Raw genomic sequence first — 25,054 nt, forward strand, 5'->3', positions numbered from 1 at the left:
CTACAAGGCAAGCCTCTAGAATAGCATAACTAAACATGAGGAAATTCTCAGAGTCTCCTAAGGTTATCTATAAAATAATGAGGAGTTTCAAAATAAAATTTTATATACATATTTTATATACATATTTTTGGGTTTAGATATGTATATAGTTATAAAAGAAGGAAACAAAAATTCAGATTCAAGAAACAAGTGGCATTTTAAAAAATCTGTCCAATAATTTGCTCTCAAGAACAATAAAGAAGTAATATAAATGAAGTATTAAATAGCTTTCAGCTTTCAGGGAATTTCACAAATTACCATTAGATTCATGACATAACTGGAAACCAAGCTACTCATTTTAACAAATACTAACAAGGCAAACTGCTAGAATAAGTTTTATTTAACTGCTCCAAAGACGTAAAGTGTTTCACCAAGTAAGTAAATAATCCTTCAATAATGACTACATAAAATGATAAAAATATTTATTTTCCCTGTGCCTCATTTTTTACTCATTCCCAAATGAAAGAAAAATCACCTCGTGAAGTTAGAGTCAACTTACAAATTAATATTTTAATAATAAAGTTACAAAACTAAGAGGTAATTTAAGTCTACTTTCTTGATAGCCTGTATCAGCAGGGAAAGTAGAGAGACATTTAGTAAATCAGTATTCTTTCTTAGTTTATCTAAATAACAACCTCTAAAAATACGTATTTAAACTTTGATAAAGAATTGACTTTAAAGCTTCAGTAAGACTTCATGTTTAAACTGTTGACAAAGTATTTTAACTACTTTAACACTTAGGTAATACTTCATTTAACTTGATGTAAATCTAGAAAAGGTAACAAATGATAAATTAAGCCCTACATTCTAAGATCTTCAGCAATTCACCTGATTTCCTCAGTACGATTAAGTGTAAATTGCCTTGGAGTCTTATTATAAGGGAAAGCTGGTAGTTCATCTAAGTAATGTCTTTAATTAAACAAGCATGCATGCATGCTTGCTTATATAATTATATAATCCAAAAAAAATAAATTACATAATCCACCAAAAAATTCCTCCATGAAAGTTGCTTCACCACCTTTTTATCTACTAGGGCGCTGTTGCTTTTATTTATTTATTTTTTTGAGGTAATTTGGCATTTATTTATTGAAAGTAAATTGAAATTCTATTTTGTTATATTATATATTATTACAACAAGTGCTGTTCTTCATTGAGGCAATCTGCCATTGATGTTCTAACTATGTTTTCTACATATGCAATTCAAGATTTGAAAATTAAAATAATATTTACCTTACAAAGAATTCACATATCTATTAATAGCTACTGCAACTGGCTCCTACCACATTACAGGTACAGTTGCATATGTTACTTCAATTGTTACAGCAAATTCCATGACAGACCATGACCATCATCTTCTCCATTTTCAGATAAACAAATTAAGCAAGAGAAGCAGAGTAAGTTGTCTATGGTAAAACAACTAAAAATTTCTCTTAAGCTTATGTTGTAGAGTGTTGTTGTTTTTAAACCAATCAGTACTTCACCAACAGTTTTCCATTTGTATAAAAGTTTATTATTGAAATACTAAAGTAAAAGCCGTGAAGGCAAATCACTGAACTAAGGCAATACTATATGCTACAATCTGACTTGTTTACAAGGATACTTGCTATACAATACACATATAACAGCACTCTCTTTATTATGCTGGTGTGAGGTTAACATAATTTCCACTCATGTTTTTATAATATTGAAAAAGATCATGGGAGGCAGGAAAGAGAAGCATAAATAGTATGATAGAGATATAGGTTCTAATATATAGATATATATACATGCACACACAGATGAGATAGGCAGGTAGATATATTTATGAGTTCATAAATGTTATTCTGAAATTACACCTGGGGGAGTTTTCCTCTTATGTTTTACTCTATGTATTGAGCAACCATAGGTCATAGATGGTATACCTAGGTGTAAGGATTTCAACTAAGACTAGCAATGGTCTTTATCTTCACAGAGTTTGTGTTTAAAATAAGGGAGACAAAACAATAAGATTAATTTTTTAAGTAACTATAAAAGTATATTTATATTCATTAATAAAAAGGAATAAACTATTGATACATGCTACAACATGGAACCTCAAAATCATTATGCTAAGTGAAAGAAACCAGAAGCAAAGTGAGCCTATCTATATGAAGTGTCCAGAAAGGTACAGAGATAGAAAGCAAATTAACGGTTGCCTAGGACTGGGGATGGGAATGAGGACTGACTGCAAACAGAATGGAGATCTTTTTGTATGGTGTTGCTTGCTCACGGCCATAAAAATGAAATTTACTCTTCGTGGCTGAATCAGTTAGCATCAATCATACAAATGTCAGCATATGAAGTCTTGCTGGTATCTTTTGTTAACTATGAGCTCCTCATCCATTTGATTTGACATTAAAAATTGTATCTTTTTAAATCGTCATTTTAATTGTAACTTGGGAGCAAATATAAACACATGTGCTGGACCGTCTGAATCCTTCTTAAAATTTGACAAAAACCATAACCATGAATGAGATCAGAGGTCAGCAAACTATGGCCTGTAGGCCAGCTGACTTCTGTAAAATCAAGTTTTATTGCTACACATTCATTTACACATTGTCTATGGCTGTTTTCATGCTACAAGGCACAACTGAGTAGTTGTGACAGAGACTACCTGTCCTGCAAAGCCTAAAATGTACACTAGCCAGTGCCTTAAGAAAAAATCCAACTCTTAAACTAGATTAATGGTGGACATACAAAAAGGATACTGGAAATAAAGGACTAATAGCATAATACTCTGAAACAGGAAAAGAAACTAAAGTACACTACAATGTCTTTATTTAATACTTAATCTTTCAAGAACTCAATTTTTCAAAGTAATGGTTCTAGTATGTGAACAGCCCAGCATCAAATGCAGTAATATTTACATGACCAATTTAAGAAATTTCAAGATGAACTTAGTATAGAAGATAAAAGATCATGATATTCAAAGCAACTCAACAATTATTTCTGATAAGAAAAACTGCCTACAAGAAAAAAAATACTCAAAAAGACTGTCAATTCCACTCCTAGGTATATACCTAAGAGAAATGAAAACATATGTCCACACAAAAACATATATATGAATGTACATAGCAGCATTATTTGTAACACCAAAAAACAGAAAGAACCTAAATGTCCATCAAGTGACGAATGGATAAATAAAATGTGGTCCATCCATGCAATGGGATACTTTTCAGTAACAAAGAGAAATGAAGTACTGATACATACCACAACATGGATGAACCTTGAGAACATGCTAAGTGAAAGAAACGAGTCACAAACTATCAGATATTATGATTCTATTAATATGAATAGTCTAGAATAAGCAATCTATAGACAGAAAGTAGATTAATCGTTGCCTAGGGCTGGGAGGAATACGGGGAGTTTGGGAGCTAAGAGATGCAGAGTTTCTTCCGGAGGACATGAAAATGTTCTACAATTGACTGTGGTGGTAGATGCACAACCCCATGAATATACTAAAGCTACTGAACTGTATCCTTTAAATGAGTAAATTAGATGTGAATTAAATCTCAGTAAAGCTGTTTTTAAAAAAAGGGACTATCAGTATCTGGTTAAACAGCTGCTTTAAGGCACTAAATGTATGTATTACAGTTTAAGTGCCATGTAATTTATAGATATTATTTATCTTCCTTGTTCATATTTTTCTTTCAGCTCTTACGTACTACTAAAACTACTCTAACCTATTCTTAATCACAACCAAACTCTCCTCAAATTTCAAAGAGGAAGTTACTAGTACAGCTACCAATTAGATTATTATCCTAGGAATACTCCCCAACTAAGCCACCTGACATTTGTTTTGCTGATTCTAAGACTCATAAAATTGGGCTTCAAGCTTCATATTGATGAGCAACAGCCAGGAATGCCCACAAAGAAGTGGCATTCCTGAACAGTGTATGATACTGCGAGCTGGTAACTGGCAAAATATGTGATCTGTTTAAAAGCCTTTTGGAACAGGAGAAAGCATGACCAGTGCCACTTCCAAGTTTCCACATCTATAAAATAGAGGCGATGCAACACCACACTTAGGGTATTTTGTAAAGCATAAACGATAATCATATGAAAGACATCACAGAATTTAGTAAATAAGAGCTGCAATGTTATTATTTAGATGGCCATGCCCCTGAAGAATGCAGGCAATACAAATTTTACAGAACAAAAGGGTCAACCTCTGTGGTTCACAAACAGAGGTATTATAATACCTCTAAACTCTTTTTATTCTTAATTTTATATTAAAAAATTTCACTAGCTGGAGATGGGAGTGAAATTAGTCTCTCAGTGGAAAGACAGAGTCTTCTTCATGACTTTAGAGCCTTATATGGTTTAAAAGTGGCAACAGGTTCAATTATTCAAAGATCAACTCTATTGTGGAAATAGGACAATTAATAACATATTCAGCAGAACTTCAATATACTGGACTAGATAGAGCAACGCTTAGCATTTATATGCATTCGAGCTTTCAAACAATTTCACAATAAATTTATAAACATGAACTTAATATAACATCATTTTATTTAAGTCTACTACACTTCAGCTTCATTTAAAGGAAAATTTAAAAGCTATATAAGTATCTCAAATATACAGCATATTATACTTCCAAAAGAAAACTGACACTTGTAGAAATAAAAATACTATGATTAATGTATAAATAAGGAGAATAATTTAAAGTAATAATAATAAAAGTTAAAATGAGAGGCGAACTACTTTAACATCTAACATATTCCTTTATAAGCTAAAACTCATTACACTTCTTCATTAAAATCCAAGCACTAGGACAAGTGATTAGTTCCTCTAGTGAATTAAATGTTATTTTATGAATTTTATATTCATTCTATTAAGTATTGATAAATTGTTAATAATACGTACGTTTAACATTTATCTTACAAAATGCACTAGGGATATATTACATACACACACACACACACACACACACACCCCTTTAAGAACCTGACACCATTTATTCTAGCTGTAGGAAAAAAAAAAGTCACAACTTATGGTAGAGTTTCATATAAATCCTAATCTGATTCCAAATATTTTAAAATCCTGATACCAGTATGTATATGGCAAATGCACCCAATATATTCCTGTAAGGCTTAAAAGTATACTAAAATTATGAATGAAGAAACAAAAAAACTGAGATTAACAAGCAAACTATATTATTATACAGTAAATCAGAATTGAGGATAACGAATCCTACCAACCCAAACATCCTCAAAAATTCATGTAGAGATTGTAGCAAATACTCTGCCTAATGATTAAAAACTGAGCAACATCTAAATAGTCCTCCTTGTTTTTGAGGAGACCTATTGCAGGTCACATACTGGGAGAAGACAATTCACCTCAGGCTCTCTGTTAGGTGTTGCTCCTTATACGGATCCTTATACAGAGGTATAGAAATTATACATGATTTAAACATGACATTATTTAATAAATGATTTTGAAACAAGGCAGTTACCAACAAAAAGTGAGATCATTGCACACTATATAAAAAACAAAATTCCAGGCAATACATGCAGTTTTAAAAAATATATAAAATAATTTTAAGGAAATATAGGGTAATATTTTTCAGATCTTCTAACAGGTAAGCCTTTCCAAACAAACAAATTATGACTCCACAAGCATTTTAAACATTTAAATTTTAAAAACTACCAGCACAAAACTAAAACGCTGCGAAAAGCATCTGTAACATAATGACAAAAAAGAGATTATCATTAATATATAAGAAGCTGCCAGAAACCACTGCAAAAGGACAAACAAGCAAACTGAAAAATAAGGAAGAGAATATATTTTGATTTTCTTAATTGACGATATGTAAAGTTGGGAGGGAAAGTAATATACTGAAGTAGAAGAAAATCCTAACAATGCAGATGGAAATCAAAGTAATTTGTAACTCGAAAGTAATTTTTGTGAACCTAAATATTACTAGAATCCATTTGACCTGAGAAGTAATGTAACAAAGCATTCCACTGATAGCCACTTAAGATATATTTGTAATAATTCTGAACACATAATCTTTCAAAGACAAATTGCCAACTACATGACAGCTATAGCATATAAATAAAGCGGATTGCATATATAACCAATACAATCTGAACAAGCCAGTTTTACCACATATGGAAACCATAAAATATAGAATTAAAAAAAAAATTCTTCAAGAATATAAACAAAACGTACACCACAAAAGTATCATAGGTCCTTAATAATGATCCCTAAAAAAAGACTGCTACAAGAGCATAAAATTATGCATCAATACATTGCTGACATTCTACTGCTTAAAATTATATTTAAGTCAACTGCTTCAGCACTAGTTCACATTTTCATTATAAATCTGATAACTCTTGTTGCTATTTTCAAACTCTGGAATGTTGGCCTCTCCTTCCTCATCTATCAAAATCCAATTTACCCTTTAAAGTTCAGCTAAAACGCTACATCTCTTAGAAGCTTTTCCCCTGTTAGCATTAATCTCTCCATTCCCACTCGGAAAGCACTTTGCTTATTCCTTTAGTCACAGCATACAACTGTGCCTTCTATTAGCTAGCTGATTACATTTGGGTCTCCCTCACTTGTAAACTCTCTGAGAGTTATTTTATCTACGGACAACAATCTATGAGTCTATAGAAAACAACTAAGTACAGTAAAATGCTACACAAGGCTAGCAAACACATTTTTTAATTTAATGAATAAAAGAATATAACACGAGTTTCAAGAAAAAATGGGAAAACAGTACTGATTTTATGATTCATGAAAATAATTCAAATTAAAAAACTCATGAAACATAAGGGTAACATCCTAAATAAGCAGGCTAATAATTTTTTAGAGGAAAAGGTCATGAGAGACAGATTCTTAGGATATGGATAGGAAGCCAGATAGAAGCCTCAAGCTTCATCAAAGAAGTCATTCTTGAATATAAGAAAGCAAGCCATACAAAGTTTCAGTGACAGGGGAAGAAAGATCTTTCTTCACCTTCTTTCTCCAAGTGGAAACCTACTTCCTACTGGCATGGACAGAAGAGCTGGAAAACAGCGCTGAAGAGAGGCTTAGCTCACCTTTCCAAATCCTTAAAGAGATAAGTGATGACTAGCTGTGCCCTGGATGCCCTCCATTCCTGAAAGCAAGATAGCCAAGCACTTGAAGATTCTTACCTCACTCAACTAGATATTATCATTTTTTAGCTCTTGGGAAATGGAAAACTCTGCCTGCCCACAACCTGCATCTTATGTAAAAGGTAAATCCATCATTCAACTTTAAAATACACATTCAAAAAGCATGGTACATTTTACAACGAAGATTCTGCCTTACATAGTCAACAATAAAATGGACAAGTAGAGTTTTACAAATTGGGGGAAGACTAAAACCAAAGTGAAATCATGAATAATTATAATCATTGTATTATAATGGTTATCTGCTTAACTACAGACTTTAATTTCTTGAGGGTGGAAACAATTACATAAATCTTTGAATGTCTCATGTCTATAAAATATAACACCTGGCACATAGAAAGTTCTCAATAAATGTTTGTTGAATAAATGAACAAATGAGCAAACTGAAAAGCAAAACTGTGTATTTATTTATTTTGTTTTAAATGCCATACATTAAACCAAAATGTATGTTGTAGTTTTGATATTAACTGAATAGTCAAATAAGTGAGTATGAACATACCACAGATCAGGATTTTTCAATCTGAGGCTCAGAGGCAGCAGGGAATGAACCTTGATATTGTATATTTAAGTTCTTTAAGCATGCATGTGAATTTTTCTAGGACAGGCTCTATAACTGTCATCACATTTTCAGAAAGGTGTAGGACTACAAAAGGGTCAAAAATTCTAAAGATGTGTTATCAATTTTAAAAAATAAAAAATATAATTAAATGTTACATACAATTTTATGTTGTACTAGATGTTTAAATCTCCCTTTGATGAATCAGAAAGGCTCCTGGATCTTATGGAGTACCAATGAGTCATTAATCATTCAGTAATTAATAAATTCTTTTTCAACCATTTTAATGTGGAATATGTGGGAGTTAATTATTATACTTTAAGAAATTAAAAGACACTAACTACATAATCATTAATAGGCAACCAATATTACTCAGGCAAAACAAAAATATTCAAACAATTATGCTACACAACATTAATGCATAAATGGCAAGTCATTCTCATAAGTGAAAACAGTATTTTTACACAGCCAAAATTAGCAATCCAGAGTTAGCTGGAATGTTTAACAGAACAGGAAAAGAAAAAATCCTAGGGCTCTATATCCTAGCACTCTATCCTAAGAGCTAAAAGTAAGGTAAACAGATAGGGGCTCTTAGAAATCCAACGTTTTGGATACAATTTTAGTAATTTGATTATAATGCTCAGTAAGTAGCTAAAACAGGTGTCCTTTTTCTAAGAAACTGAATAGCAGAAGTCTGCTTGTAGAAACACTGTAACATCCAAAACTGTTCAGTTTAACCAAGCTGCTTTTCTAATATTGAGAATTTTTGATGGGAGGAGGTGTGAAAATAGTTTAGCAACAGAAAGCATTCCTGAGGAAAGAAAGCTAGGGAGCCACAGGTGATGTGCCACATTATGTGGCACGAAAAGGCTGAGACCTCTAGGGTCTCAAAGTTGGACAGAGAAGAAAATAAAAAAAGAGGTGAACAGTAAAAACTGATGATACGAATACTCTGGCTATTCTCTCCCTTCCTCTGGACTCAAATATTAGGAAGAATAAGCACAAACAGGGTTCTCTCTACTCTTCCCATTTGCTCAGGGCGAGCAGGCATTACGATATTAACCAAGCAAGCAGGACCACATACTATTAACAAGTCTGGATGGATATGTTTTATGGCCTGCCTCTACTTACCTTATTTAGCAAGAACAGACAATAAGAACAGAGTAAAGGCGTCTCAAGTTTAAAAGAAAAATTAAGCTACCTCTTAAAATCTGAGACAAAGCTAAAATTAAACTCCTTTATACGTGTTATCTAAGAAAAATGCCCAATGTTATCTGTGCAGGGCAAAACACTGCCTACGTAGCTCTACCTACCCAGCTCTTCAAAGCAAAAGTAACTGTAAAGGCTTTCAGAGAAGATAACTGCTATAAAATCTCAAAATCCCAAGAATGTGGCCATAACCTTGTCTTCCTATATGAAAGAGGCCATATTATGTACCCCTGCTGAGTCATGATCAAAATCAATTTTGATGATACGATGATCTTTTAATATATGCTGTTTCCAAAATCCTTGAGAAATTCTCAGTTTTCATGATGAATCTTATCACAAATGAGTAAGAATGTGAGCATCGACAGTCCTTTTAAAAACAGGACTGATAGACTTCTGTAAGAATAAAAGCTACAACTCCTCCAAGACTGCAGATAAAGCTTGGGAAATAAAGCATTTGCTACAGAAATAAGATAGCAGTATGCTACAGGTCATGTGTAATCATTATTACAGAGGATGAGAGGAAAGTCCTCAAGAAAAATTTTAGTCAAGAAGTAAGGATGCTAAATTACGCCAAATTGCTTCTACTGCATTGAATTTAACATTTATAAAATGAATTTTAATGAAAAATTCTAGCTAATGATATATCAGAGAATAAACTTTTTTCCATCTATCTAAATTTGAGTTGCATAAAGGTAATTTTCCTACACATAACCATTATGTACATCAAGATGTAATATTTAGGTTGTGGCCCTGTATTTGTGAAATAATGTTGCTTTATATACTACAAAAAAGGCTCAGCTGTGGCTTACTCCTGTACATTTATTCTAGTACTTCTCAGTGGTAATACTAATGAAGTTGATTCTTTCCTGAACACGAAAATCAGTGCTATTTGTCTGACTCTCCTGCAGCATGTTGAAGGATAAATTCTATCAACAGAAACAAAATGTAAGTGTAACTAAAATTATAAGACAGATAGTTTTAAAATATTACCATCTTGGTAGTAGTAAAGACATCTCGCTGTATCTTCAAACACATTTTAGAGTTTCCATGAATATATTCAGAAAAAATTGATGACATTCATTTTAATTTAGTGTCTCAGAAGAAACAGAGAAACATATTACCTTTATAATAAAAGTTGGCTTATTACTACTCATGAATTTTTTTAGTAAGGGACTGGATCTAACTATGAACATATCTGAGAGATACAGGATGCATAGAATATACAAAACATACTATAGTTTCCCAATGCTTTCATTATATACACATGATTTAATAACATTGTCAGAAGCAAATGATTATGCTATCTAATAACAAACTAAAATTGAGTCATCATAGCTGTTTTAAAAACAGCTATCATTTTATTCTATAATACTTTCATTTCATGTTATTTTTTAAAATAATGTATTTGCTGATTAATTTACTAAAAACTTTCAATGATAAGCATTTGAACCATACCAAGTGCAAAAAGTTTTAAAGTTATATCTTCTACCAAGTTAGATGAACATTATTACCAGTATTGTAGATTATTCCTAAATTTGGCAGGCCTATTAAAGCCAGCCAGATAACACTGGCAACTGGAAGAGGACTGCAGTGATTACACCTCTACAAGGAATTCACAGAATGGGCAATGTAAAATTCAGGGGAAAAAAATTCGATGATGAGAAGAAACTACTAAGGTGAAAGTATGCATATGTATGTTGAATGGCATGATGGGGTGTGGAAAGTAGACTTTGCAAAAAAGTAAAGTTGAATGAAAATATTCGAGAAATTCAAACAAAATTTCTCTGCTTCAACCTTAATGTTTAATTCTTCCCCTCCTGCTGAAACAACAGAAATCAGGGTTTTCAATAAAACATCCTTTTGCGGTCTTCAGACTTAGCTACCACCTATTTCAAACTTCTCATCTCTAGATTCAATAGTCTTCACATAGTCACTTTCACATAAACTAAGTCTTGACTTTACACATTAACAAAATATTCTGTCAACTATACTCCAATAAAAGTTAAAAATAACCATTGTAAAGCAATTATACTTCAATAAAGATGTTTAAAAAAAAAAAGTTAAAAATAAATAAATAAATAAAAATAAAAAAAACTGAAGCAAATATGGTAAAATCTGCCCAGTAAATATAATATAGGGGTCATTTAATTATTTTCTGTATGTTTGATATATTTCATAATGTAAAAAAAAAATCAAATAATGCTCAAAATAAAATTTTAAAACACACACTAAAAAAAAAATGCTGACCACATGAAAATGAGACTTTTTTTCCCCCATCCACCCCACCAAGGAGTAAACTTAGAGCTCATACCACAATAAAATTTGCATATATATAATTTAATAAATTAAATCTTTTAAAAATATTAACTCACTGAGAACATCTTTGTGTTCCCAGCATGAGCCACAGCAGCTGGCAGGCATACAGTCGATAATGACAGTATTTCATCAACACCACCAGTGTTTCACATTTTTAACATCTCTAAAATATGGTTATATCTTACAATTGACAGTGAAGCATAGCTTTTCTTAATGATACATAAAATAATGATGCCTTTTACAAATGTTGTTTCAAATTAGACTAAACAGAGCAATAAACGTTAAATTTCGTTGAACTAAATTAAACCAAGGTGAAAGTGCCTGTCTGTTAACTACATTAACTCTCAGAAAGCTGAAATCCATGTTTTTTTGATTCATTCTTTTACATGTTAGTCTGTTTAAAAGCTTACATTTTTATATAGAATAGGTTATATCTCCTTAATTATCTTTAAAAACAACCCAAGTACTATGTCTTTTGACTGGGATGTTTAATACTTTTACATTTAAAGTAACTACTGATAGGGAAGAACTTACTCTTGTCATTTTGTTAATTCTCTTCTGTCTGTCTTGTAGCTCTTTTGTCCCTTGTTTCCTCTCTTATGGTCTTCCTTTGTGTTTCACTGATTTTTTTTTTGTCGTGACCTACTCTGATTCCTTTCTCATTTTCTTTTGTGTATCTTCCATAAGTATTTTCTTTTTGGTTACCACAAAATTTACATAAAACATCTTACAGTTATAACTATCTTAAACTGATAAAAAATAAATTTCTATCATATACAAAAGCTCTACACTTTTACTCCCCTCCCCCAACACATACTTTATGTTACCGATGTCACAATTTACATCTTTTTATGTTGTAACCACTAACATATGTTTACAGGTAGCTCTTTTTTATACTTTTGCCTTTTAACTTCTATACAAGAATTAAAATGATTTACATAACATCATTACAGAATTACATATTCTGTACGTGTCTATATATTTACCTTTTCTAGCTTATTCTATACTTTCATAGGCTATTTTATACTTTCATATGCTGTCATGTTGCTGCTTAGCATTCTTTTCTTCATTTATTCTCTAGAACTTATAGACTATACTTATTTTATAAATAAAAATGGCCAGAAAATTTGCATCAGTATTGTTTGACAATTATAATTCACAATTAAGTTTCTAAGACTTAGAGTACTGAAGGAGCTGTGTTCCTGAACCAATAAAACAGTTCCAGCCCATTAAAATCTTGACCAATTTTAATAATACCTACCAGTTCCTTTGCTCAGATATGGAGGCTTAAAGAACTTCACAACACCATAGACATTGACAATCATGCCACTCTTAAGTTGATTCAGGGGTGTATATACATAATGTGTGGCTGGAACCTAAAGAAAGACAGTGAATAAAAGTATTAAGATTTTAGATCTTATTTGTAAGATCAAATTTGTAAGTTAGTAAACTGATCTGCATTTTTTCCTTCTAAGTGTCTAAAAAGAGGCTGTAGCCTGAAAAAAGGGGAAATGCACAGCTTATAAAGGTTGCTATATAAACCATCTACTTTTTCATATAAATAACTTTGATTATAAATGGTGTAATTTGTACACAACTCTAAAAAATGCAGTTTAAGAGACTTTTGTTCTGGTTTTTAACCTTAACTAATATCACTTCAAAACTTGTGGCATATATTTATTTTTTTTCCTATACTGCTATGAAGGTTTTAATAAGGCCTAAATAAAGCCAGATTTTTATTATAAATGATATAAAGACATTAAAAATGGAAATAAAAGAAAAAAATTTTTCTGAAATAACTGTACAGAAGTTTGGAAAGAAAAGGGGAAGTGATTTCACAAGAATGTCTGACGTTAGTCAAACAATCCTGAAAAGGGTTCAGACATCTGGCCCCATCACCCACCCACTTCACTCCCAATTGGAAATAAGGTTACCTATCACACTAAGAGTTAATATTTTAAAAATCAAATCAAAATGAATTGGTTTTTTCAAGGAAGTTGATCCCTCAGGCCAAACACAAGGGCAGGGCTTGCTTAGAAATCTCATCAAACCATGATATTAAAAAAAAGTAATGAAAGAAAAACAATGGTCAGCATATGGGACAGAATAGAGACAATAGGTATTCAGCTGACAGACTAACTGGATCCAATATATTATCTTAACAAATATCTCCCTAATGTGGAGATGAATGGGAAGGCCAGCACAGCTCAATGACCCTAACCATTATGGTCTTCCAAGTAATGTAATTGTTAATTCACAACCAGCAATCAACATCTTGATTGTAATTTGGCTCTCAATGTAAATAAGTCAGTATATGTGTGCAGAGCAGCTAGGTTATATTCTAATAGTTCAGAATACCTGAGCTTCCTGAAAAACCATTTTTGCCAAGTTCAGAGGCTCTCTCATTTACTTCTGCCTTACTACAAGTGCATGGATGTATAAAATATTTGAAGTTGACCTATCTATAACAATTTTGAAAAACACTAATATCAGAGTTAATTCATATTTTTTAAAAAGTACATCAATACTTTTATTGGTTACAGTTACCCTAAATAACAAATTTAAGTTATACTATTATGGTAGTATTCAGAATTTAAAACCTGTATCCCATAGTCACTGTCAACTAGAAGCAAAGCCCTTGAACTCTGTCCAATAGAAACTAAAGGTTTAAGAACATAGGTAGAACATAAAATTTATTTTAGGAGCCCACGGGTCGCAACTAAGGAGCCTGTGTGCCACAACTAAGGAACCCGCCTGTGCAACTAAGGAGCCCATGTGCCATAACTAAACTTTATCAACATATTACCTTCTTTCCAGTTTCACTCAGCTACAAGTAGCTCACCTTTAAAAATGGGAACCTTCCCATTGCTATGAGATGACAAAATTTTATAAAATATTGAAAATATGATTTAAAAGAAAAAGCAAAATGTATCAAAAGTAAAATAAAATTCTTTACTTAAAATTACATAATTTGTCAAATCACAATTCAGCACATAATAATCTGTTTAAATATAAGATGATGAAGAGCAAAAGAAATGAATTTGCCTAAGATTTAAAAGGAGTAAAAATCCCAGTGTCTTCACACAATAAAATTTCTTTTTCATTTCAATTTTCTTGTGTACGTAACTTCTGCAAAGTATCAGCAAATATTCCAGACAACAGATGAACCAGGTATTAATTACTAAGCAAATATGTAACTCAAATGTAATATCATTATATACCAAAAAAGTAGAGATTATGTTTTCCGACTGTATTGATACTATTTCAAAATCAGTCTATAAAGTGGATCAAATACATATATGTATGTGTGTGTGGGGTGTACATTTCTAAATTAAAATGAATACCATCTTACCAAAGACATTGATTCTGTAGAAAAATCTCTTACGGATTTAACATAAACCTGAAAAAAAAAGAGAGGACTCATTTGTATACAAACATGTCCAATGTGATTACAGACCTTTAACTGTAGTAAAGCTACACACTTTATAATATTCCAGTTCACAGAATGGCATAAAGTTATAGCTTACAAATTAAGAGTGCAGGTACAAAGTTGTCTAAGCTAAGCTTCAGTTTAATTCACTAATTTTAATATCATAGAACCACAATCTGGCCCATAAAATGCCCTGTTCAGACAAAAAAACAAAACAAAACAAAACAGGCAGATGTTGGTCTGCAGGCACATAGCTTGACCCAACCCTACTTCTCCACCTGACAGCCTTGACCAAACAGGTAGTCTCCAAAAGTGTGTGTGTGTTTGTGTGTTTGTGTGTGTGTGGGGGGGAGGGGGCGGGGGGTGGTGAAGTGAGAGGGAGAGGATGAAGACCTTCATAAAGAATGAAAGAGGAGGAAATCAGTTTTACCTAAAAAGGGGCACCTGATCAATTTAAGATAAAATCAAGCAGACCATCAAAAGAGGATGACAGTATAACTGCAAAGAATATATTGATCAGGTTTAGAGTGTCCGTGAAGCTTTAAGAATTTCAGTAACAAATAACTATCTTTAAGGGATCCTTCTCTGCTACCTGGAATCATTCTAAATATAAAGCCACGAAAAGGATTTTTATTTTTTAAACTTAAAATATTTAGTTACAATAATTCAGTCAGACTAAGTAGTTTATCTGCAGATACACAGAAATACTACTTCTATTCCATTACTTTAGCTCATTAAAACTACAATATAATTAGAGACTAAAAAGTTGCACACTTACATAAACAGTTGATTTGAAGTCCTCAGATGCTTTCAAAAATAAGCAAAGTTTACCATCTCTGCTTGTAGATGAAGATGCTGACAAAATAACAAATCCGGCCACTGCAATGGTGTCCTATATAGAAAAAAATAATTTTAAAATCATCAAAATACCATAATTCTGAATGCCATATAGATTCTTATTTTTATTACTATGTAAAAACAGGAATCATTTCTATAAAGTGAAAAGCTGGTTAGCCTAAACTTGTTTAATGCTTTCTGAATATAAGATTGAGACTACCACCTCCTACAAAAGGGTATCAGCAATGTAGCCATAGATAAGTACAGTGCTCCTCTTAATGGACCAGGAAAACACTACCTAATCACTTAGAAATTTTTATTTATCTAGTAGGGCTTCAAAAATCAATGTTTATCTCAATTTATGTGAATAAGTGTGCATGAATAAACACAACGAAGAGATAGTGATGAGCCAACAGTATTAAGAATGGAAATTAAATGAAACTAAATCTCTGAGAGACTACATTGAGGAAGACATGTCATCAGTGCAAAAACTCCATATTGTTATAAAACTAACATGAGCATAAAGATCCAGGGTACGAGACATAAATAAGACATTTCCATTTATATACTAATAAGAACAAAGATATTTTCTTTCCACGTAGGTTTATAATAATAATAAGAAGCCAATCTCCATTTATTCCTGCCTCTCTCATTCTTTAGTTAAATCTCCCTTTTCTTATTTTCCAAATACTGGAACATCCACACTTAGTGAGTCCTGTCTTGCTGTATTTTATATATATATATATATATATATATATATATATATATATATACACACACACACATACACACACACACACACACACATATATTATTATCTTACTCCTCTAATTTTAACACCAAAACATTAAGATAAACAGAAATTCCTGGGCTTTACTTTAGTCAGCTTCCTTCAATAATCTTAATTTCTACCAAATGGAAGTCTTCTGCATTACTGATTTTTATTTTGCACATATAAGAGTGTGGTGTCAACCCCCAGGATTCTCTATTTAGATCCATTAATTAAGCTGTAAGCACCTTGAAGACAAGGGTCATGTCTTATTCTGCTTTGTATTTACAGGGCTTGGCACAAAGTAGGCCCTCCATAAACTACCTGTGAATCAAAGGAAGGATCATAAATTGCCTTTCTAAAATCTCTGGCCCTATCCAGATATTTTAGCTCTGCAAATTTCTGCATTTTATTTTCTTCAGGTGAGACTGCAAACATAATTGTGTCTGTGCTGTTAATGCTAAATAAACACAATTCTTCACAGTTAAGTGGGAGAAAATTTTCCTTCCCACTGAAGATTTTCTCTGTTTGTACCATGGTTTAGGCAGCTTTAAAGGGGAATAAAATAAAGAGCAAGAGTGCTTCTGGAATAAATTACTTTTATAACTGAAAAATATGCAGTTTTTCCAATTTACCTTTGAACAGTATATTCTGATTTAAATGAAAACTTAAGATTTTAGTCAAAGATGTAAAGTTGTTTAATCAAACTAACACAGGAAAATAAATAGAAGTAGGGAAATCATTGGTCTGTCAGTTCTAAATTCTCTTCAAAATACAAAAAATAACCTATCTCATGTTATTTTCTATTTTACTTTAAAATGTCTTAAACATAAATATACGGAAAGATATACACTAAATGCAAGTGTTAGGGGAAGAAATGCATATTTTTCAATTTTTCTGTATAAACCAAACTTTTAAAGAATACAAGTATTTCTTTTATGATGGAGAAAACATTTTTAAATAAAGAGAATAAATCATTAAAAGCAAGACATCAGTATTCATAACAAAAAATTTTCAAAAGTCTATTCTAACATTAGCAACACAACTCAGTAAAAAGTTACAACTTTTCCTCTAGCATACAATCGACAAAATGGAAATAAGAACCAAAAATACTTTTTAAGAACCTAAATGCCTGTCGACAGACGAATGGATAAAGAAGATGTGGTACATATATACAATGGAATATTACTCAGCCATAAAAAGGAAATTGGGTCATTTGTAGAGACGTGGATGGATCTAGAGACTGTCATACAGAGTGAAGTAAGTCAGAAAGAGAAAAAAAGTATCGTATATTAACACATATATGTGGAACCTAGAAAAATGGTACAGATGAACCAGTTTGCAGGGCAGAAATAGAGACACAGATGTAGAGAACAAACATATGGACACCAAGGGGGGGAAAGTGGCAGCGGAGGGTGGTGGTGGTGTGATGAATTGGGAGATTGGGATTGACATATATACACTAATATGTATAAAACAGATAATTAATAAGAACCTGCTGTATAAAAAATCAATAAGATAAAACTCAAAAATTCAAAAAAAATAAAATAAAATATAGTTATTTAAAAAAATTTTAAGCTACACAATAAAGCTATAAAAAAAGAAAATTAAATGTTCAATTTATTATATTTATGTTTTATTTTTTAAATTTAATTTAATTTAATTTTACTTTTAATTTTTATTGGAGTATGGCTGATTTACAATGTTGTGTTAGTTTCAGGTGTACAGCAAAGTGAATCAGTTATACATATACATATATCCACTCTTTTTTAGATTCTTTCCCCATATATGCCATTACAGAGTATTGAGTAGAGTTCCCTGTGCTATACAGTAGGTGCTTATTAGTTATCTATTTTATATATAGTAGTGTGTATATATCCATCCCAAACTCCCAATTTATCTCTCCTCAATTTATATTTATAAACATGAATTTATATTTAATTTACACATATAAATTGCATTGAAGGCCCTCAGTGATCTCATCCCAACTTACTTTGCCTGCTTTATCTCCATATACTTCCATTCAATACAAAATAAATCAGATTCTCTTATATACCCAATGTTTTTCCTGATATATTTTTTGCATTTTCTGAGTACCTATCTTTTAAAATCTGGGCTGTAAATGCTTCTTCCCTGTGAGGTTTATCTTAGCTTGTACCCCAAAGAAGGAAGAAGGAAAAATAATTCTTCCTTCCTCTGAACTCTCCTATGCCGCATTTTAATATTTTTCATGTTGTGTGTTATTTATAAACTTTCTTAATGTTTTTACTGCCCTTAAAACTCTGTAAGATCCTTGGGACTAAGAATGTCTTATCCATCTGAATATCCCACACAAGTGACTACTGGAGGCTTCTGTTCATAATCAGTGGTCAACAAATATCTGTTGAATAAATTAATCAACACTGGTAGAAACTGAAATACAGATCTAAAAATAAATGGCTTAGGATTCATGTCCCATGAATTTATTAATCATAATGACTTTCAAATTAATTCAAATACACAGAGGATAAGAAACATAAATATATAATAGGCTGTTTTAGTTCGTATAAACACTCATTAGATTGAGTTGAAAATGAGATTTAATATGCATTGTTCTAAGTTTCTGAGAAGAGCATAGCATACTGAAGCCATTCAAACAAGAATGGGAATTACACAGTTCAGTGGTGAGACCACAGTATTCTGATATGTCAGAGTAGATGCCTATCTCAGTCTGCTGAAAACAGTATTAGAAAACCAGCTTGAGAAGCATAACCCTGCTACTAAAAATGATAAGGTTTTAATTGCTATCTTTGCATCAAGGTTATAAAAGTGAAAACACATTTGAAATGAAATCTTTGAAATAACTCAGCATACTCAGATATCAGCAAAGCGGTCATTTCCCTTTTGTCACAGTGCCTTAGATAGATTGAGCCCTCATCATTAAACAATTTTCAGGGTAGCCAACGGGACTATTTCTACCGCAAACGAGTCGCAGAGAAAATGAATGAAATCAGTACGGGTCTTTTTAACTTAAGTGTTCTTTAAAAATGAACAATTAAAAGGAAAAAAAAAATCAGACAACTTACTTGCATATAAACAACCATGGTTTTTACATGCTAATATCGCCTAATGAGGAACACAATCAGTGGTGAAATAGGAAGCAAACCAATAGGTAACAAAAATGTAAATCACAAAACCAGTGTATTAATTTGCTAATTTTTAATGGATAACATACTAAAAATTCTCAAGTCATCACTGAGCAGGAAAAGGGCAAAGAAAATATGAAACAGTTGACAATCCAAAAAGAAAAACTTATCTGACTTTAACAGGCATTAATTTTTACTATACTGACCTTGCAAATATTGTTAGGTTATCACATCTTAAAACACTGTTAAAGAGTGAACGGGTACAGGGAAAAACCAGGGACCTGATGTCATTGATAGTGCAGTGATTGACAGAAAATGTTTCTTTAACATAAAAAATGTATTTCATGGGTATTAGCACTTATTGGATCATGTAACATCAAGGACATAATTGTAAGTAATATATGTAATATTAGCATAAAAACCAAAATCTTTAAATGGTCTACAAATCATTTTATGATCTGATGCCCACCCAGCTCACCAGCCGCATTTCGTGTGACTCACTCTGGAACTCTGCCTTACCATAATTCCTTAGCATTCCAGGATCCTCACTCAGGGCCTCTGTATATGCTGTTTTCTCTTACTTATCTACTCTCCCAGTACCCCTATGTCCATTCTTTCTGCTATTTTTCTCATTCTGCTACTCAATCTTCTTAGTACATATCATATCTGGATAAAATAATTAATTACATAATAGTTGTTTAATTCCACTCTTCTCCATTGAAAACTATTCCACGAAGGCAAGGTCCATAACTGTCTTATTCAGTTAAAATGTCTCTGACATCGAGCATAGAAGACAAAAAACATTCAACAAGTGTTTAGACAACTAAGTGAATACCTAAATATATGAATATACACACACAAACACACACACACACATTACATAAAACATACCTTCATTAAATCTTAACAAAAACTATACAACTACTACAAAACTTACTTCTTAGAATCTTAGCATTTTAGAATTGTGAAGGACCTTAGAGATCGTGTAATCAAACACCTTCATCTTTCAGATAAGAAAATAAGGTCCAGAGAGAATAAAGGAGCAGTTTAAGGTCACACACAGCTAATTAGTTGTAGACTAAGACAAGAACCCAGATCTCCTGACTTCCATGGTAGGTACTACTCTACCTCCTCTTTCAGAACTAAATCTTACAGGAATGGGAAAAAACGTATTAACAAATGTCTGTAACTTTGACAGTTTTGTGATAAGACCTTTTTTTAAACTTTTAAAATACTTTGGAAAAGTCTTTCCTATTTTATATCTACATATTAATGTTAAAACTTTCTTTAAATGAAAGTTAAAACTGAAATAAAAGCCTCAGATGGAGGGAATTTCAATTAGACCATTTGTATTCCCGCAAAATGTACCATTAATCTAGCAAAGCAAAGATGTTTTAGGATTGCTGTATTCAAATACAGAGCTAATCTTAAGGAAACAAGTGACAAAGAAGAATGGTGTAAGAATCAAGCTATAAAAATTCATTCTTTTTTTTTTTTACCCTGTGTATGTCCACATTTATTTTTTTTTTTATTTTTTAATTTAAAAAAATTTTTTAACATCTTTATTAGAGTATAATTGCTTTACAATGGTGTGTTAGTTTCTGCTTTATAACAAAGTGAATCAGTTATACATATACATATGTCCCCATATCTCTTCCCTCTTGTATCTCCCTCCCTACCATCCTCCCTATCCCACCCCTCTAGGTGGTCACAAAGCACCGAGCTGATCTCCCTGTGCTATGCGGCTGCTTCCCACTAGCTATCTATTTTACGTTTGGTAGTGTATATATGTCAATGACACTCTCTCACTTTGTCCCAGCTTACCCTTCCCCCTCCATGTATCCTCAAGTCCATTCTCTAGTAGGTCTGCATCTTTATTCCCGTCTTGCCCCTAGGTTCTTCCGACCTTTTTTTTTTTTTTCTCTTTCTTTCTTTTTCTTTTTTTTATTTACTTAAAAAAATTTTTTTTAATTAATTAATTTTTTTTTAAATTTAGATTCCATATATATGTGTTAGCATGCGGTATTTGTTTTTCTCTTTCTGACTTACTTCACTCTGTATGACAGTCTCTAGGTCCATCCACCTCTCTACAATAAAAATTCATTCTTTTATGCAAAAAGTTTTACCTTTGATTTGCAACAATCTTTAACCTTAATACTATAAACTCTAAAATAAATAGCCTAATTAGACCTCCCAAATGATCAACATTCGTGATTTTAAACGCAGAAAGAATTTAAACTAAATTGTGACCTCAGTCTTCTCACCATTATATTTTAAAAGGAGAAACCTTGACTTACCATTACCAACATCTTATTATCTGACAAGTACTAATTAGTTGTATAGTTCTATTCTATTTTAATGAATACCTATTTAACATATATTTCAAGAGCAGAAGGCACCTTTCGTATCAGTTAGGAAAAATACTAATATCTAATATATCATACATGTTTTATAGATACACGCACATGTTTTGCTAATTCCTTATCTTATAAACCTTTTATATTATTTCTCAGGTAAGAATTTAATAAATACAAGAATGTTAAGGAAGGATAAAGATAAAAACGTATTTAAAATATAAGCAAACAGATCCCTAATATTCAATACCATGTATTTATTTTTAAAACACTTCTCTAAGATGTCCAAGATACGTTGTGAAATAAAGCAATTTACAAAACATGGATAGTATGATGTCATTTGGTAGAAAATGTACATATATATTTATATGTATATAAAGATACATACATACATACGTAAGTATACATATATACACACATATATAAAAGCTGGAAGGATACCAAAAAAAAAAGACATAGCAGTGGTTTTATCTAATAATGGGAGTAGGTAATGAGAGTGGGTTCAGAGTGAGTGGGGCAGCTTATACTTTTCTGGTTATGCCCTTCCATGCTGCTTGAAGGCTTTTAAAACCATGGCCACACAGGAAGAACAAAATCTTCTAAGGCAAATATTTGCAAGACCTAATTCAAGCCCACAATATCTCCTTGAGGCAGGAAAAAAATACAGTTGTGGAGACAGAGTAGTTTCTGTACTTACTACAAGGTTAGCTTTAGAATAACAGTACTACTGACCATCAGGACAGAGGGTTACTAATGGCTCAAACGATAAACGTATATGGAAGCACTTTGCAATCTGTAAAGTTCCATACAAATGTAATATGATATTCTCAATAAAAGATTAGTAATATAATATATAAAAGACTAGTACCATGTTTTAGTAAAAGATTCCAAAAACCTGATTAAGCATTAGAAGCTAGCTTTAATAAATGTTTGAAAAATAAACAAATGTGTTTTGTTGCCTAAGCTTAAGCAAAATCTAACAGCCTCTTAAGTATGGCCTTTGCTATTGAACTATGTAAAATAATGGACAGAAAAAGAAACAGAAAAGTAAGTTCTTCAATCTCCTTACATCACTAGAAGTTAGAATTTGTGATCTCTTTATATCATTTCACTTCAAAACATCCAAACATGCCAGCCAGAAGAGCTCTTTAATTATGAACCCCTCCAAAAACAAACACACACATTCATACGCACACACACACACACATACACAGTCAGAGACACCCAGGACTAATGAGGAGGAAGGAAGTATAATATAAACAGATATCTATGCACTAAGGTAAAAAAAAAAAAATTAATATATGCATAGTAAATGTAATACACACAAACCTCTCTAATAGCAACTCTACCTAGAACATTTCCTCCAAAGATTCTTTTGTATTGTCTTTGTAAAATGTTTCAAAAAATTCTTTAAGAAGATTAAAGCATTACATTCACATTAGCACTTGACTTTCATGAACATAAAACTTTTCTAAAAATAATACAAGAAGATTTTTGTAAGATACCAACTTCTAATATCAGATCATTATTATTTCTGTATAATGTGGGCAAAGAGCTAATTGCTCTTGGAGTTCAATATTAACTCAACTATATACTGAGATAGAATCATGAAACTGGGCCTTTAAAAAGCAGTTCTTGATGATCATATGTTCATGGATCTCTTTGAGAATGAGGTAATAGTTACAGATGGCCTCCTCAGAAGGGGAAAAAAATACATAAATACATTTACATACACTTTTAGTTGATTGAAGAACCTTTTTTGGCTATCTATACACTGTTGGGGATTCACTGGAGACCCGAGCACCCTAGGGTCTCATCTTCATCTATAAACTATAGGCCCTTTCATAAAAATGAAGCAGGCTTTAGTTTTATTGCCAGTTGACTCTTAAAACAGGATGCTAAAGCCTCTTCCTGATCATGCATTAAAATCAACTTTTCTCCCCTGAAGGAAACTGAAGCAGAGTGTAATGTCGTACTTATTAAAAAATATCAGGAGCGAAGAAAAGAAAGGCAACTTTAATGATCTTAGCAAATTGAAAGGAAGTAGGCTATTATTTCCTGGCCCAGGTCCTTGAAATCTCTAAAACTGTTAAAAGTGTACTTCTTTACAGAAAGGAAAGAGTTCATCTGAAATAAGAACATGAAACTACATTTCATGTATATTTCAAATATTCTATAACCCATGAAAACTGAATATTACTAATTCAATGTACTATCGCAAAACTTGCCTATGCATACCTAACAGCCTGAAGAATGAGAAAGCTGTTAATACACTCATTTGGGGTTTTTTTTGTTTTGTTTTGAAGGATGGGCAGCCAGAGAAAATATCTGTTATAACTTAGCATCCACATGCAAATTAGTCATTAAACTGATTTTTTTCATTTTCCCCTATCTCATCAAAGTATTGTAATAGAAAAATTGTTTTCTAGTTCAAGGGAAAAATATGTAAGTTATTTTTCTAAATAAGTGAATCTTTCCCTGTTAAACACCTACTTAGTATTCTCACTTTCATTCCTCTCTCTCCCTCCCTCTCACTCTCATCATTTCTGAAGAATATCTTCCTTAAAAAATGGCATGATTTGGGGACTTATTAAACACTGAATTCTTAATAATTCAGAACTGTCATCATAAATATTAATTATTTTAACAAAGCTGAAATAAAGTCATGCCTTTAAGGGCAAGAAGAATAATAATAAGGAACAGTAACAGGCCTTTACTGGAGCTGCCCACAAAAGTGCCTCATCAAAATAGCTATAGAGAGATACTGGATCCTACCCTACCTAAACGGCCTCAAGCAGGTATGATTGTGTGTGTGTGTGTGTGTGTGTGTGTGTGTGTGTGTGTGTGTACACATGCTTTATATACTTTATTTCCTAGTCCCCTTTCTTGATAAGACTGTCAGATAGTACTTTTTTAGTATACTTGCCTCTAGAACTTCACAGTGCCATACCAACCATATTAAAACTATATCTCATTCAAAGTTTTTAAAATTGCATCAAAAATTAGTCTAGTTATCATTCTGAGAGAAACAGTGTAATGAACTGTCCTAGGAATTTTTGGACATGAATTGCATGGCAACTATTTGATTTCTTCAAATTGTAAAGTAAGATTTTAAGATATACCACTGATTTAATAACAGCTTTTCACTGAGAAAAAAAATCACTACACTAATTCTTTTTTTTGTTCAAATTATAAATTAAGAAAAAATTAACTGATTTACCACCTCCTTACAGAAACTTAG

The 25,054-nt window shown here is 31.9% G+C and overlaps 1 protein-coding gene across 2 annotated transcripts in view; it reads right to left on the reverse strand.

The window, feature by feature from the left end:
- The window catches only part of POT1 (protection of telomeres 1), an 88,740-nt gene that overhangs the window by 55,037 nt on the left and 8,649 nt on the right, over nucleotides 1–25,054 (reverse strand). For both annotated transcript variants that reach the window (XM_061198009.1, XM_061198010.1), the window contains 3 exons: nucleotides 15,507–15,620; nucleotides 14,651–14,698; nucleotides 12,560–12,674 (listed from right to left, as the gene is read on the reverse strand). In XM_061198009.1, coding sequence (XP_061053992.1) covers nucleotides 12,560–12,674; nucleotides 14,651–14,698; nucleotides 15,507–15,620 — 277 coding nt within the window. The remainder of the gene's footprint in view (nucleotides 1–12,559; nucleotides 12,675–14,650; nucleotides 14,699–15,506; nucleotides 15,621–25,054) is intronic.

Source organism: Eubalaena glacialis, chromosome 8 (genome assembly GCF_028564815.1).
Source record: "Eubalaena glacialis isolate mEubGla1 chromosome 8, mEubGla1.1.hap2.+ XY, whole genome shotgun sequence".
In the NCBI taxonomy this organism is placed as follows: domain Eukaryota; kingdom Metazoa; phylum Chordata; class Mammalia; order Artiodactyla; family Balaenidae; genus Eubalaena; species Eubalaena glacialis.